Source organism: Rhipicephalus microplus, unplaced genomic scaffold (assembly GCF_043290135.1).
Source record: "Rhipicephalus microplus isolate Deutch F79 unplaced genomic scaffold, USDA_Rmic scaffold_15, whole genome shotgun sequence".
Lineage (NCBI taxonomy): Eukaryota > Metazoa > Arthropoda > Arachnida > Ixodida > Ixodidae > Rhipicephalus > Rhipicephalus microplus.
Window position 1 is genome coordinate 284,633 of NW_027464588.1, and position 17,646 is coordinate 302,278.

At 47.0% G+C, this 17,646-nt stretch overlaps 1 protein-coding gene across 5 annotated transcripts in view; it reads right to left on the reverse strand.

The window, feature by feature from the left end:
* LOC119174263 (prestin) overlaps window positions 1-17,646 on the reverse strand; it is a 269,359-nt gene that overhangs the window by 98,575 nt on the left and 153,138 nt on the right. Inside the window, exon 1 of one of the 5 annotated variants that reach the window (XM_075883091.1) lies at window positions 3,853-3,991. The exons of the other annotated variants lie outside the window; for them this stretch is intronic. Coding sequence (XP_075739206.1) covers window positions 3,853-3,904 — 52 coding nt within the window. The 5' untranslated portion in view covers window positions 3,905-3,991. Of the gene's footprint in view, window positions 1-3,852; window positions 3,992-17,646 lie in introns of those variants that run through there. 5 annotated transcript variants of the gene reach the window in all.

Below are 17,646 nucleotides of genomic sequence, written 5' to 3' on the forward strand. Positions count from 1 at the left end.
AAGGGAAGCATCTGTAGATGTGAAGCTGCGGGTGCTAACGTTTACACTGGCGGCAGCATTGCGGAAGAAAAAAACCTAGGGAGGCGCAAATCACGCAGTGATGGTCCAGTGTTTATTACTGGGACATGCCTATTGCTGCTAATGGTCAATGAGATACAGGAGGCTTCGATTGCACCCAGAGACACGCAGTCCGATTTCAGTTGAAAGTCCGCCTTGTCGTCGTATCATGTCCTGTTTGACGCACCTAAGCCGAGCAGATTGGCTTAACGTCTGGAGCGCCTGCCCTCGCTTGCCCGTCAGCGCCATCGTACCTGAAAGGCCCATTCGTCTGCACGAACGAGCCAAGCGACAAGGAGGCGTCAGCGTTGGCTGTCAGGTGCATGTCCACAAAAGACAGCAGTGGAGCGACACGCCGGCATCGGGAGCTTAGGCCTAGCCACGTATATGCGTTGCAGCGCGCCAGCGTAGCACGTAGAAGCGGCGGTGCCTCCACTCCTGGAAAAAGCAGACGGCTTCTTGAAGCTCGACGTAGCCCAGCGCTGAGTCAAGAAACCACGCGCTGAAACGCACGTGTGTGGTCGGGCCTTTAGACACCAACCGTTCGTATCAGTGTACGTTACAAAAAAATAGCAGCGAGGTAGTATCTGATGTTTTTTTTTTATTTTCCTGTGTTCTTTTCCCCCAAGCATCCCTGTGTATTTTGTTATTTTTTGTATATTTTTTGCAATAGCGATGAGAAATCGCAAGTACAGCCTAATTGGTATGTATAGCATTACGATTGTTGTGTACATATTTGCACACTAGAAATATTATTTTGTTATTGCTGTATGTGTTACAGTATTTGCACATGTACCTTTTGTATTTTCTAATTTGTATTTGTATATTTTTGTATCTTTGATTTGTATACTGCAAAATGATTACGACGGCCTGCCTGCCTCACTGCATCTGGAGCAAAGGCCCTTTGTTAGGCGTTTAGCCTTTTACCTTCGCTCCATTTTCTGTAATATCACTGAAAGAAAGAAAGAAATGAAAAAAAGAAAGTAGGAAAGAAATAAAATTGATGATAGTGAGAAAAGAACGCAAACGAATATTTATTATGTTATATTATACCACGAAAAGAACATAATACGGCGGATAAAGAAAAAACTTTAGCAGTAACGCTTCACCACCACGACCTGATTAGTCTCACCGATTCAAATCGGGTCACGAAGTTCATGACGGTCCGTCCTTTCATTGGAAACAAAACCGAAACAGAGCAATAAGCAAAGCCACAAGTACGTTCTATGCCACGAGCGTGAAGGCTAGCCAAATTTGTGCACCGTATACCCATCGTTACCATGGTGGCTGAAAGATCGTTCCCTCAAGTTTTAGGAAACTATAACCTCGAAGTATTTCAACCAAAATGACCCAAAACAGCTCTATGAGAGACGCCGTAGTGGAGGTTTCCAGAAATTTCGACCACGTGGGGATTTCGCATGTGCACCTAAATCTAAGCACTCGGGCCTGAAACATTTTCGCCTCTGTCGAAAACGCTGCTGCCGCGGCCGGGGATCGATGCCGCGACCGGCGGGTCAGCAGTCGAGTGCCTTAGCCACCGCGGTGGGGGCAGATATAATAGGTGAAGGCGGCCGACTAATCATGAAGAGATGCGAAGCTATAGGCTGTATTCACGTGACGTCAGGTTGGCGGGCGCGGCAACGAAAAGTGCGCCAGCTGTGCTGCCAACAACGTGGCCACCATATTAAAGGCCGCCATACGGGCGGCCGGCGGCATACCCGCAGTACAGTCCGGCGGTTCCAACATATTGACACAAATTACTGCGGGCACGTTGCTCTTTTTTAATTTCATTTGGCTTTGGAAGGTACAAAACTGACCATTTGTGAAGTTGCTGCAGCCCATGTGCGATGCGTGCTCGGCTCGCTTGAGCGTGGTGTAAGCCGAGAAATGAGACGCCGATGTTGACAGACAAAGGGGCTCTCTGCAGTGCTCGTTGACCCACTCATTCTGACGAGCGAGGAGACCGCATTTAACATTGGACTTGTTTCGAAGGTGAAAGTCCGAGGCATAAAGTACTGCTTTGTGCATACAACAAGTTTTGTGCCGCACGAACGACCCAAAGCCAAGAAATATTTGGATGCTTGGCTAATGGGTTTGTTCATGAACTCTCGGTCATAAGTCACGGTGACTGCGTCACTGCGCGCGCTAAGGAAAGATAATCTGCAGTTATATCCAATCTGTAAGCGCCAAAATCGAGTTTGTGTATTAATTGGATACTATAGTGCAATGTTTTACGAATCTTGCATGTTGAAGCTGTGGGCTTAACAGCGCTATCAATTCACACGTGAAAACACCATATCATGGGGCAGATTCAATTGCGGTAAAGTGCACACTAGAGTGAAATTTTGACGTGGTTGGCTCACCCACAGTTTTGATCAATCGAAGAAAAGTATCTGGAGCGATAAATTATTCACCAGACCAATGTTACAAGCGGCTTGTGCTTTGACGCAAGTGTACTGAGCCAGGTCACTTTAACGAGAAAAACGAAAGCATGTGCCTCTCACTTAGGGCTCGTAGTGTACCACTGGTGTATTAATATGAATAGCCCGACGTTGAATACTCCGCCGTGTTTTGCTTTTCCTAGCCGTTCCTGCCAAAGCATTGAAACTTACTGCATTTATTGTGTTATTTTGATTTCTTTATTTTCGTGTTTCCTTCACGTCTGAATTACTCAAAGCTGTCAGAATCCCAACTCAACTTAGTTTCTTATCGCAGGTGAACCACTCTCAAGTACTCACCCTACCGCCTTGTTAAAATCAGCCTAGCGAAGACGGCTGAATCATTTGCCACAACGCTTCGTCGCAGCCTCCAGTGTACGGCTACATTGACCGCGAACAACGTTCAGCAAGGAATAAACCTTTTTTACGTTTTAAGGCTCGTCAGCCTTCCATTTTGTGCGATGGCTGCACACAAATGCGGCACGATCAAACGTGATAACAGACGGTGGGCACAAAAAACGGCTCAGCTTTTGTATCACGCCGAGACACACACAGTGTATACATGACCCTAATCATGGCGGCCGTAAGTAGTGGCTGCCCCACATTACTTGCGCGCTGCGCGGATATGCCGAGGCGTAGACTGCGGCAGCATGGCATTGCTCGGAGGTGAATACCACCTACACAGAATCGACGATTTTATATATACTCCGGGTCAACCGGATCCTCGGTGAAGACCTCATCAGTATTCAAGTCGATGAAACTAGAGCGCTTATTCTCCTTCACGAGTGGAGGGTTTGTTATAAGATGTCTAATATTCATGTCTAAAAGCACAATAATTTTCGAATTATGAATTCAACATTAGCTTCTATGAACTTTTGAATGCTAATAAGGAGTCGTGCGAGTCAGATGATACCTTACAACCCCGTAAACCTCGACAAGCCGATTGCGACAAAACACCGTATATAAAGGAAGTTGGCTGTTCGCAAGAAAATGCGTTGATACAGTTTAGACATGTATATATATTTTTCATCTTGAGCGGAAGAAAAAACGGATAATTGAATGAACAGTCCAAGACGCCGACCACCAGAGAATAAGTATAATAAGACGTTTCGGCCCCCAAAAGCAGGATCCTTGCTCCTATTCTTCGATTCACAGTCTTCGTGATTGTGAATCACAATCTTCGAGATGGTGAATCAAAGATTTTGTGAACAAGGCGCTTGTTCTGGGTGCCTAAATGTATTACTACAGTACTAATTCTCTTCTGCTCCGCGTCCTCGACTATTGGTTCAATGATTCTTCCCGACCAGTGGGTTATTCACTGAAGCCCCGATTGTAGAAAGGTATCAGTGGTACTTGCCTCCTCGTAACACATTGGTCGCCCATATCGAGAGTCGCCGAACCGTTCCCATGTTCTTTCGTATTCCAAGGAATCAGTCGGCGCACTCGGAAAAACAGACGCGAGTGTGCACAGTTCAAGAAGTAAGCACTCTCGACGCACGCGTCGTGCGCACAGGAATGGTCGGAAAAAAAGAAAACATGCGCGTAGAGACAACGGCAAGTGTTGATCGGAGAGAAGGTCGGCCAGACGACCCGCGACCTTTGAGTCTCGGCAGGAGGGCCCACATCGGTGCTCTTGGCGGAGGCATTTTTCGCCAGCGCACATCGCTGTTGATTCCGTTGAGCTTCGGCAGCGTGCATGTTCCACTGATAGACGATGGCTCACTTCTACAAGCCACATATCACTCGCGTCAGTGTTGGATTATATACAGGGTGTTTCAAGAAATGTGTCCCCTTTTAGTGAAAAATTACCGAAAGGAGGCATACATGCGTGCTATCTGTGGTCGAATCCAATGGCCGAATTCAAATCCTTGCTGCGAATAGTACATACCCACTTTAAAATTTCTGAAAGGTGCCCTGTGGTAATCCCCGCGGGGCGATGAAATTAGGCTCACTTGGCAATGTAAACTGTAAGCGATGCCCCAAACTGCGCATCTACAAATGACTTCGAGAACGGCCTCGAAGATGACACTAACTTTTTCCTAAATTCTGTGGTAAAACCGATACCAAAGCACCTATAAGTGCCACAAGGAGACGACTATCACGATGCATGCACTGGTCAAAACAGCGGTTACGGAGGTGCAGTTCTTCCCCGTTTGTCGACGCATGTAAGTACGTCATGCGTGCTATTATTGCAAGTGCGGCCCGTGCATCCACACAATGAAGTCAGTTGATCGAACGACGCTCCCTCATTTTGGCCATGCCCCGCCGCGGTGGTCTAGTGGCTAAGGTACTCGGCTGCTGACCCGCATGTCGTGGAATCGAATCCCGGCTGCAGCGGCTGCATTTCCGATGGAGGCGGAAATGTTGTAGGCCCGTGTGCTCAGATTTGTGTGCACGCTAAAGAACCCCAGGTGGTGGAAATTTCCGAAGCCCTCCATCATAACCATATGGTGGTTTTGGGACCTTAAACCCCACATATCGATCAATCAAATCATTTTGGTCGACTCAGAAGGATACGACAGTTGCGCTGTTTGAAATTCTGATTTTAGTGTATCCGCAGAATTTAAGCAGAATTTAACTACTTCGCAGTTATTACTAGAGGCTGATTACTCGAAATCTGAACGCTGCAAGTGAAACTTAGGATGAAATACTTTCATTGTTCTATTTGACACAATCACCTAAATTCACTGATTGAGATTCATTAATCAAGCTTCCTAATTATGTCGCATGTTATGCCTTCAACCATCTTAATATACCTGCCACTACAGAAAAATCAGCTATGAACACAGCGAATAACTACCATATTTTATGATCATTTAAGGATATTGGACTTATTTCCTTAAACACCCCCATATATATATATATATATATATATATATATATATATATATATATATATATATATATATATATATATATATATATAAAGCAGCGACTTCAAAAGTAACAATGCAATCCAATTTGGTCGCAGCAGCGTTGATGAACAAGTACAAGTTAAGAAGAATTAAACTACATGCATGATAAGGTCACAGCGGATGCATTATTAATTTTATACAATTCTAAAAATGGGTAGAGAAATGGATAGGAGGTCAGCTGTTACTTTATCATCACCAGCGGCGTTGCCACTTTGCATTCCTTCTTTCATTACTTCCCCTGTCGTCACTGGTAGAATGCCGAATAACTGTGAGCAAATATTGCTTCTTACGATATCACCCTGGTTGTTTCAGCTATTGTAAAGCTCTCTGTATAATTCCTCCACTATGTTTATCATATTGGTTATGACATTGTCTTCCTTGTCGCTTAATGCATACATCCGATGTTTGCCTATCTACAAATTTCCCTTCGAAGCTTTTAGGCTCCTGTATCTTTTTACAGCCTGCTAGATTCTCTCCATGTTATACCTTTTGATGTCGGCTACCTTACGCCTATTGCTTAACTTTAAAAACTCCAGTAGCTCTATTTTGTCGGTTGCATTTGAGAATTTCGTGGTTTGTCATCGCTTAATGAGATGTTTAGTCTTCTCGGGTAGTTTGCCAGTGTCCTATCTAGTGACTGTACCCCCGACTTCCATCGCATACTTTCTAATTATACTAGTCAGATTTGAGTGACACTGTTTATATAAAATAAATACCACCTGACCGCGTATCAGTTTTCAACTTAACATTACTCGTAGCTCGCCTGGCCATGCCAAACGCGCATTACTGGCGTACATTCTTTGAGAATAGCAACATCCATTAGAGCTGGTGAAGTAATTCGTCTAAAATAACACGGAGTAGCGGGGCGTATTGCTGTGAACGTGTGTACACTACTTCTCGACTGGCATAAAGGTAAGCAACCCTTGCACGTGCTTTATGACGAACTTTGTGAATAGAGTGTGTCTATGGATAACACCACCTGTGACGTGACGTGAATGTTGATGTACAATTGAACCTGTCACGGTCCGTATCCTCCGTGGAACGCGTAGTCGTCGACTGAAATATCACTCGTGAATAACGAAAGAAGCGTGATTAGCGTTGTCGTTTTCCGCAGGTTCTATTCACTGAGCGGCTGGGCACACAATCCATTAGCAACACGTGATTGGCCTTTCTCTGGCTGGATTGATGCGATTCAGTCTCTCAGCGCGCACACCGCTAGTGACGTAAGTACTTCATCATGATGAATATGAGGAATTTTCCGAAGGCGAGACATTAAATTTAAGTCGTCTTGTCTCGAATCCGGTGAAATGAACCCCAATGCTGCGAGCGCGTGCTTCATCAGGCGGAGAACACATTTCGCGCGTGCAATTAAAACGCCTTTTCTACGATGCTTATGGGTCGCCCGAGAAGCGTATGGAAAACGTTTATTAAAGATTGGCCGCGTATCTACGCGCTTCGCTGCAAATTTCATCAAAAGACAATAGTCTTCTGCCAGCCAAGTGGCCATTTATACTTTGCCTTGCCTCAGGCAGCGCCTCTTTTATGTTAAATCGGCTGCGTCTGGCTGACATTCATACAATAGAGGAGGTGCTGCGTGCGATATTGACTCCATCTAGCAGTGACGCCGGGAAACATGAGCTTGTGCGGAACTCACGGCCACTGCCAGGTGGCAGGACCACATAGTGAACAGAGCACTTTTTTTGTGTGTGCATAGCGTCACATCTTCCACGCAGCATAAGAAACACTAGGGTCTTTAGAATTACGTATCTATGTAATTTCTAGTAAAGAAACAACCTACCGAATACGTAAGTATTGATGTTGCACCTCATATATGCGTAATTGCTTTTTGATCGACAATTCCCAGAGGTATGAAGGCAGCCAGCAATTCAAGATGGCTGGGCGTTCAGGAAGTGCCTAAACTTGGGCCGGATAGCTGAATCATGAGCGACAAACATACATGCAGACCAAAATTTCTGAGCTAAGTGTCACAAGAAAGACTATTGTAGTATCGTCTTTAAAAAAAGAAATAAGTTTGAGAAGCAGATGGGTAGGGTCCCTATAGTTTAGGGCTCCACTGGCCTCAACGGCCCGCCATGCTTCGTCGAGCAGCGTCACATGGGCCTCTTTTTTTCTAGCTGGCCAGCAAGGTCTCCCACATCACCGCTCTGAACGTTTCCGCCGGAATCTGAGGCGTGTAAATTTTGGGTGTCCTTACTTCGCATTCCCGCGTAATGCGAGCGAGAGTTGGCTGACCTCCACAGAACGGGGAAAGCGCTGGCACGCACGGTTGGGTGGATGTCATGTTTCAACTACGACTTCTTTCGTGAAATCAAACTCGCGAAAATGTTCGGCACGTACTCACTACCCCGACAAAGCGTGCTCTAGTGGCTTGAGTCGTATTGACGACGATAGTTGGCACAAGTTATTTTACGCGGTAATATTTATTTTCTTTTTTCTTAAGGAAGAAGGATTTGGTGAATGGGCTGGAGAGCGATTGGTATCGGAAAAGAAGGCAAGGTGCCGACGATGAAGGAAGCTTATTAATTAATAAGCTTCGAGCTGTTTGATGCTCTGAAAGGTATGCTAAAACAAGGTTTGTGAAAGGGCTAGCAGTTGTTCCATGATGACGGGGACGGTGAAGATTCGGGCACAAAAAGCTAAGAACTGACGATGACTGGTGCAACGCACCAGTCCATTGTTTCTTGTGTTCATCTCTGATTATGTGCGCGAGTATTTGTGCAAATTATTACTGATTGTCATGTTAATATATACAATTTTATCTGCCAGAACCTCTATATGGTGAATAAATGCGCCGTAGTGAAGGACTCCATAAACGCTGACCAACTTGTGTAATTGAATTCTGTAACGTTCACTAAAATTGCACAGTACACAGGCGTTTAGAATTTTACTTCCACCGAAATGTGACCTCCGCGAGTCGAACCCATGACCTTCGGGTCGGCAGCCGAGCACATTATTGAGCACAATTGCAAGCCATTATTTTTAATGGTACAAGCCCAAAATGAAGCCGGGTGCATGGGGTTGTAGCACCGGGAGGTATTTGTGTGTTCGTATTTTTGTTGGTTGGTAGAGTGGTGTAGAGAACGTGCGCTAGGGAGAGAGGACATGCATAACGAGCACCCCAATGATGCAAATACGTGTGCGTTTTTATTGCAGCATTCTTGCCGTGAAACAAGCTAGCAGTTGCCGTGAGGCATGTGAATAATGAATGAAAGTTGTACAAACTGTGCTCCTCGCGAGAAAGCCTCAAGGACTCTGATGCATGAGGGCCTCTGCAAACTCTATTTCTCGTCACCTGACGGTTGTATTTCCAAGGTAGGTCCGGACACGCAACTATTGTTTTTTTTACATCAACACGAAAGTGTTTTATGCCGGGGTGGACCAAAACGTTAGTGACGCACTTCTGTCACGGATAGGACGTTATAGAATTAACGCTACCAAATGAGAAAGGAAAAAAAGCATTGATGTTAAAAAGTTTCCCCCGCCGGCCATCAAACCACAGACTTTTTGTGAAACGACGAACATCGTTGGGCACTCCACCGATGAACAAGCCTTATATCTTTCACATATTCTTTCTCACTCTGTGCTCTCTTTCCCATATTCTCTCTCGCTATGCGCTCTCTGGTGGTGATCGTGCTGGCGCGCAGTCTCAGAGGCCACGGTTAAAGCTTCTCGATAGCAGTGAAAAACCTTAATCGAGCTAGCATGGGAGAGTTGCCGACGCAGTTATATTTGCCTTTCGCTTCATCTTAGCGCGCTTGACAGCTTGTTGTTGAAGTCGTGCTGCTTCCACAAGCAACAACGATGTTTCACCGTCGACTGCTTCGAGTGCAGTAGTATACCGGCTCATTCATTAAAACTACTGGAGCAAACAGTACAGCAAGGCGACGATGTCGACGTGCGAATGTGGCGCCTTGGTGGAGCGAAAGTGAGGCCACCAGGACGTTGAACGCCGGCGCGCGTTGGCGGCTCAAGCTACGAACCTTTGTGTCCCGCGTTGCTAAAGCGTAGGGTTTTAAGTGTGAATACACTTTATAAGCGACCCCAAACCATCCACCGCCGTCGGCGGCGTCCGCAGTCTTCTCTCTATCTTTAAAAGAAAGAGGACTTGGCGGGCCGCAGCGCGACGCTCTACCGAATAAGCCACGGACGCGACTCTGATATCGGTGTCAGTAACGCGCCTTATACCCCCTCCCTCTTCGCTCGCTCCTCCGCTCTCCTCGCTCGCTGCAGCTGCGCGCGCACCCCTCTCTCTCGCGCGTCCGCCTTCTCTCTCAGTCTCCCGTCGAGAGCGGGTCGTGAGGGGGAGTAAAGTTAAAATCCGTTGGCATTCACCAGTGAGTTAACGTAAACTCCCCCGTGTGATCAAATTGCGATTCCCAGGAACCAGTACACCATAAAGGCACCATAGTGTGATTAATAAATATAACAGCGCGAATTAATAAATACCCCTCTTAGCATCACCCCGTGTATTCGCACTTAACCATATTCACCCTCGGGGAAATGCTTGGGAGTTTTTCAAGAACGCACACCGCCCTGTTTCCTCCACAACTGACGATATTTGAAGACGCGCAAATTGAGTAGCAGCGTTTAGTGTGAGCTTGTTGATGTCATGTTCATTCACGATTAGCTATAGGGCGCGTTCAGGTATGTGTTAAGAACTTCAGTTACCATAAAAGTTAAATCATGACTATAGCTGGTAATCGTTACCGAGGAGACGTGCCAGTAGGCGTCAACGTGGCTGTGCCCATGTTAAACTGTGCAACAGCTGCGCAACGACAATAGAAATTGTACACACTGTCATACATCACTACACAATAAGACATGTTTTACTTTCTTGTTATACTAATTCCTATGGCAGATAAGTTTGCTTGTTAGTTTCTTGTTTTATCAGGGACCTTAATGACGGAGGGACAGCCATGTTTTTTCCCCCTCTTTCTTAGTACCCCTTCAAAAAACGTCTATTTGATAGCAAGTAGTCTTACAATGTCCCCGCCGCGGTGGTCTAGTGACTAAGCTACTCGGCTGCTGACCCGCAGGTCGCGGGCTCGAATCCCGGCTGCGGCGGCTGCATTTCCGATGGAGGCGGAAATGTCGTAGGCCCGTGTGCTCAGATTTGGGTGCACGTTAAAGAACCTCAGGTGGTCTAAATTTCCGGAGCCCTCCACTACGGCGTCTCTCATAATCATATGGTGGTTCTGGGACGTTAAACCCCACATACCTACCTAGTCTTACAATGCCTGCTTACACATTTGGCGTCGATGAGAAAACAGCTTACGCGATAGAAAGTAGCTTTCGAATCTCGAGTGTGGTCGCTAAAGTCACAACACTGCTAAATAGCCACCCTCTACTATATTAACTGGAACTGCAGTGTAGACCTTCCCCCACTATAAATCGTTACCAGCTCGCACACCTCTCCGTTTCTCCCCAGTTAATCTCATGGTTACTCGATTGATATGTAGGGTTTAACGTCCCAAAACCACCATATGATTATGAGAGACGCCTTAGTGGAGGGCTCCGGAAATTTAGACCACCTGGGGTTCTTTAACGTGCGCCCAAACCTGAGCACACGGGCCTACAACATTTCCGCCTCCATCGGAAATGCAACCGCCGCAGCCGGGATTTGAGCCCGCGACCTGCGGGTGAGCAGCCGAGAACCTTAGCCACTAGACCAACGCGGCGGGGCAATCTCATGGTTACTCACGTGTGGCGTATGGAAAAGATACCGTGATCCAAAAAAAAAAAAAAAGAGGAGGTGCTGGCAGTCTGGCAGAAGGATGCCTCCTTTTAGGGGCGAAGCTCCTCTTAGTCTAATCAACTACTCTTACACCGTGGCCTAACCTTATCTTGCGCCACGCGTAAGTGACAGTAGAAAACAAAAACAAAAAAAAACAAACACGTAAGATCGGCCTTTCAGTTTCGATGTTACGAGTTCGTAAATGATTTGGTTGACCGGAAGTTTTGGGAGGGCACAACGCTTCCAGTTTTGAAACCGACTGCGTGTGTAGAACAAGTTGTTAGCGATTTAGAGTACGACGCACTCTACTATGGGAGAGATGAGAGCCGTCCCTTATTGTGTATAAGACAATGCGTGTTACTTCTTTAGAGGAAATGTCTAACGATTTCGAGTACTTTCTACTCAACTATGGGAGAGCACTGAGCCATCCCGCTAAGCCATGAGAGCCACAGACATCAATGGTACGATAACGCGCAACGAGAAACAGGGCACTTTTTTTCAAGGTGTAGCAATTTGGCCCTAAAAATTGCGCTGGTTTTCTGCGTATTTAGCGCGCTGTTGTCCAATGCAAAATGCTAACTCAAACGTGCGATTGTCAAAAATCAACCGTGCTTGATACCGTACTCTTGTCTTTTACTGCGGTTGTGCAGTTTACATCTTAATTCACGTCACTGTGTTTCATTCTAACTTGTATGTCTGCGCACGCATTACCATCGTTGTCTCCTGTAGCAAAAAATGGCAGCATATCCCCGGAGTGTTTGGTGGAGAGTGGGGCGAAGCATTCGTCCGTCCATTCATTCTTGCTTCCGTTCGTCCATGCATCCGTCTGTGTGACCGTCCATGCGTCCATCCGCCCGTCCGTGCGTGCGTGCACACGTCCATCTGTGCACCCGTCCCTGCGTTCGTCCATGCATCCGCCCCTGTGTCCGTCCATGCGTCCATTCGTTGGTGCAACCATCCGCGCGTCCGTCCATGCATCTGTCTGTGTGTCCGTTCGTCCACCTTTTCAACAGTCCAAATACCACGATCTCGCATCTTTTCATCATATATTCCGCATGTAGAAGCACCATCATCCAGAGGACATTCCAAGGTCTGAACGAGAGGAGGCACACGCACACTCTCTTACGGCTTGCGCTTCGGGTCTACTTCCCACCTTTAACCACCTCAAGTTCATAGTACATACTAGTTCACTGTATTCATGGCACTGTACTCGCGCTAAACCTTTCTAAAACCAGGGAAGTTACGCCCAGCGAGTATAACGCAGCGACCCTTTCTTGTCAGATAGTCCTCAATGCACATGCCAATGGCTGTTAATAAGGAATGAGAGACAGGAGAATTTGGGTTTTAGTTAAAGCACGCGCTGCGAATTTTTTTATTGTTCAACAACGCCCAGGAGAAATTTCCCACCGGCACCACCTTGCAGGTCAAAGCATAAGACATGTTACGTCCTACTACGAGGGACGAACAGGTGCCATTTTAAGGAGCTTCGCCCCTAAAAGGAAAGAATGCGAAGTGCAGCGGGGTTGGGGCCGTTTGGGGTACCGTTACGGCGGACCCTGTTGCGTGGACTTAGCGTTGTGTAACTCGCTGGACGCAACCTCCTTGGTTTTGGCAAGTCTGTTGAACCCCTGTAGACGTCCCTGTGCATTCTACTTCAGGGGCGTCCATCAGTAGGAGTCATGGTGCCCATCGCGTCTTGGATGCCTTCGAAGGCGGTTGTCTTCGACGTTGTTGTCCGTACGGGGACTAGTGCCGAGACCGTTGTTGATGCGACGGCCTGAATAGTCGGCCTCTCAGACGTACTGCGTACAGCATCAGGGAGCTCAAAACTCCAAGTCACCATGAAGAGCATGGCCTCCATGTCCCTAATTATCAATGCTGGCTGCCTGGTGATAGGCGGCGAGCGTGTTCAAGTCGTCCCCGTTGGCCCACAAGTGACCAACGTCACCTGCCTGTTCCTGCCAGCCATGGTTCGTCTCAAACGAAGCTCACATCCAAGCTTTATCCCCATATGGCAAGGGGCTCACTGTCACCAGTGGTTTGATGAGTGGGCGATGTGGCATACTCACTGGAACGTGGTTTGTTCGAATGGAGATGAACGCCGCTAATCCTGTGCCGAACTACCTGCGCATGTCTGGTCTCCGTGCCACGTTCGACTACCGTGGTCTCCAGCGTGTATGTCGAAGATGCGGCTCACGGGACCATCTACGAGCCCTGTGCACAACACTGTATTGTGGTCGCTGCAGTAGGCCCGGTCACGTTAGTGAAGGATGTGACCACCCGTGTCGACGCTGCGGGGACGGCCACCCAACTGTGGTTTGCCCTGCCCGCCACTCTTACTCAGACGCTGCCGCTGGTACCTTTCCACCACTGACACTGGCAACGGAACCAACTACCAAATCGGGGGACGCGGAGGAGGTCACCGACGCTGTGCTGGCCTCACCCCTACAAGTTCCTTCAAACGAAGCGCACAACGAAAGCGCGATTGTCGATGCGACGCTCGGCGCGTCGGCCTCCCCGCTGGTGCAGGAACCGTGCGCTTCGAAAGACGCAACGCACCGCCTTGCAAGCAGCGTCGGCGTCTCCTTCTCTGACGCCACTTGATGTTCAGTGCACAAATGAGCCCAGTTTTCAGGCTGCTGCTGTTGGAGTTGACCCTACGACCCCTGTTGTTTCGGAAAACAGTGCCGAAAATACCACAGCCTCTTCTGTTGCTGCCACTCCGACCACTTCGACATCGCGTCGTACACGTAAAAAATCACCCACACAAAGGGTGCCTACAGCGGTCTGCCGAGACGGGGCGGCAGTGCTGCCAGCATCAAGGATGTGGATCCAAGCTTGCCGGCGGCTCAGTCCCTACCTCCTCAGGACACGTCTTCGGAAGACGGCTACAGTTTTGGACTGGATAGTAGCATCGGACTGTCTAGCCTTGCCGAATTCGACGTCGACATGGGAGCTCCACGTCAAACCAAGCGAGGGCACACTTCCAGCTCTTGCTAAGATGAACGCAGGGATGGCCGTGGTAAATCTCAACCAAAAAATCTTGACCCTCCGGAAGAAAGTCGGTGTTTGTTAGACCGTTGGGATTCAGATTTTTGGACCATCGGGCGACAGACAGACAGACAGACAGACAGACAGACAGACAGACAGACAGACAGACAGACAGACAGACAGACAGACAGACAGACAGACAGACAGACAGACAGACAGAGGGACAGACAGACAGACAGACAGATAGATAGATAGATAGATAGATAGATAGATAGATAGATAGATAGATAGATAGATAGATAGATAGATAGATAGATAGATAGATAGATAGATAGATAGATAGATGTGAAGAAGACATTCTTGATTGCAGCCGACACTACGGAGAAGCCATGTACAGTCTTTCTATGCAGCGATAACGCTGCTGCTTGCAGAGTTAACTTCGTGTCGAGTTTATAAGATTTATGGTATGTTCAGCTTTTGGGAATCACATGAGTGGCGTTTACACAAACAAGAATCGATCATTCGCAAATGAAAAACAATACACCAAAGAAATAATATATTTAGCGGTAAGGGTGGCCCAAAACGCTAACGTCATAAGAATGTATTGTCGCAGCTCTAGAAGAGCACGTCATGTCGAAACAGATCAAATTATAATAACAAAGGTCAACGCTTGAGAGCCGTCGAAGTGATCTGCAAAAATCTGAACAAGAAACATTTGTGAGGAATCTTCCGGTTGGTCTTTGAGGCTTCAAGAAATGTTAATTAGAGGAAATATCAAGCCCTTCGGCGGCGATAAAGAAATCTGCTAGCGCTAGACGAAAAGGTTAAAATTCACGACAGCTGTTTCGGAGTGTTTGCAAGGCGGCACGTGAAGATCTGAGGTCACGGACGCTTGGGATCACTCGTTTCTTTCGCACACCTTTTCTCGCTGGCTGTGAGTACTTGGTGAACGCCGTGGTGACTCAATGGTTTAGGTGAGCTCCGCGAAACAGGGTGGTGTAGTTTAGTTTTCGACCTGTTGCCGCGGGGGAAGGGGGATGATTCTCGCGCTGTTTCTAGTAAGTTCAAACTTGCGCATGTGTTCCGTATATTTGCATTTCAAATTGTGCTGCATGCCTTCATGCACGAACATAATTGCGAACAAAATAAAGGGCCGCTGCAGCAATCCACCCCGCCTCCCCCTGGCACAATATATATATATATATATATATATATATATATATATATATATATATATATATATATATATATATATATATATATATATATTGATACATAACTGCTGCTAAACACGGCTGCCAAATTGCTGCTTTTGCGCGACGAAAGAACCAGAGAAGGGGATGAGGGGAGTGCGAAATTTTGACAGTTTATTTATCATATTTTGCGTCTAAATTTATAGGCAATGATAACGAGACCAGAACGCGAGATTTCACTAAAAGGTAGATATGCGGCACATATACCGATGCAGTGCAAGTTTCATGAGTAAGTCATGCCTGAATAAGATTCAGGTTATTGCCAGAAGCACGGTCACCACGACTCAATAATTGTTGAAGGCGTTCCACATAAAAGCACGAGGTACCTCTTCTATTAGCGATACGTCAGTGTCTCTCTCACAAGTACAGAGCAAGTTATTGATTGATTGATAGATTAATATGTGGGGTTTAACGTCACAAAGCCACCATATGATTGTGAGAGAGACCGTAATGGAAAGCTCCGGCATTTCCGAACGCCTTAGGTTCTTTAACGTGCACCCAAATCTGAAGAGCAAGTTCTTATATCACAGGTTGTGATTAAGGTGACTTGCGCTCGATGTGTACCTGGCTTTTTGCGCATTTCTGCGCCTAAATATGTTGATTCAGAATGTGATCACTAAACAGCCAAAATTTTGCGATACCTTGATCTTTTCTCTCGCTCTTCGAGCAAAAACAGCCACAAGTTTGTGCCCTGTGCAAACAATTAAGACGCTAAGCCGTTCTCCGCAGTAGCACATTAGCACAAATAGCGTTTCACCATCGGCCAAGTTTGCCATAAAGACGTTTTCAATTTGAGTGGTGATTGTCGTGGTGTTGGTCCCAAAATGACCGCGTAACTGTGGTTGTCTGTGCATGCGTGAATCCCTTCCTCACTCTTTCCTTCTTCCTTTTTAAATTTTTTCCTGCCTCTTCCTCGCAACGAGAGTGTAGGTTAGTAGCTCTGTCGCAGCCTGGTTGAACTCCAAGCTTTTGATTTGCTCTCCTCACACCTCTATCTGCTTTTGCAACAGTTTTTTTTTCTCTCCACACGAACGCAGCTAATGATGGCCACAATGATATTTGCAGACAATGGCCCTTTGCACCGGCCGGCCTCGCTATCAGTGTCCTAATCTAATGAAAAATGAAGGCCCAGTCATCTTAGGTTAGGTCTTACGCACTAACCTAAGACGACTTCCTTGCCTTCTCAGTCGATTGCACTGATCCTGCCGCGCCACCCTTCGAAATACATCTGCACCTTATAAGGGTAGTTGCTTGTGCGAGTTGGCACGTTATTCATTTTTGCATTATTGCGCGCCGCTTAAAATACGAACACTTAGGAGACGAACTACAAGAACACAAGCGAAAACGTTCAACTGAGTTTATTGGACGGACACATAATCCTTTCATGCGATCGGGTTTTATCGTCACAAAAAACGACGCACATACAGAATATATAAGTGTTGTCATGGTGCCTCAAATATGCGCAATAGTTGCTTTTTAGTTGACAATTGCACAAGCATGAACGCTGAATCTTGAGCAACATTGGTGGGCGCTGCGGATAGGGTCAGCCGTTTGGAGTATCGGCTGGTGCCGTTTAGAGTACCCAATACCGTACAGGGTGGACAAACAGACAAATGTACAGACAGACAGACAGACAGACAGACAGACCAAAATTATTGCGTCGAAGGTTCAAGAAAGACTATCGTCTTTAAAAACCCCCGCAAGTGTTCGTCTTTCAAGCAGTGCGCCGTAACGTATCAATCAATTTCCGCACCTAACGCAGTTTTTCATTGCCTCAGGATCGGCGACACCTCACTTGGTTTCACATTACCTCCGGGAGAGCAGTATCTGTGATCACGCTACGATGTGACGTATTGTCGTCGTCGCGTTACGTGAGGGGGCGTTACGATGACGACACTAATATTGACGATTTGTGACGTCATGATGACGTGTGAAGTGACGATATTTTGCATCACTCGTGTTGACGCCACCAACGTGGGGCACCGGTCAATTTTCGTATTTGATGACTGATGAGGTATACAGGGCTCTCGCATTAATAATAAATTTATGCATAATCAGCAGGCCCATAAATGAGGTGTTGTGCGTGCCTATCAGGTGCCATTCCAGCGCGTCCCGTTCCCACAACACCCAGTGTAACACAGAAGGACCCGTCGCGAAGAGATCCACCACTTGCGCAACCTCTTCAAACCTGTCGACAGCGTGGCAGCGTGGCGACATCTGCCGGAAGCGCAGCAAGC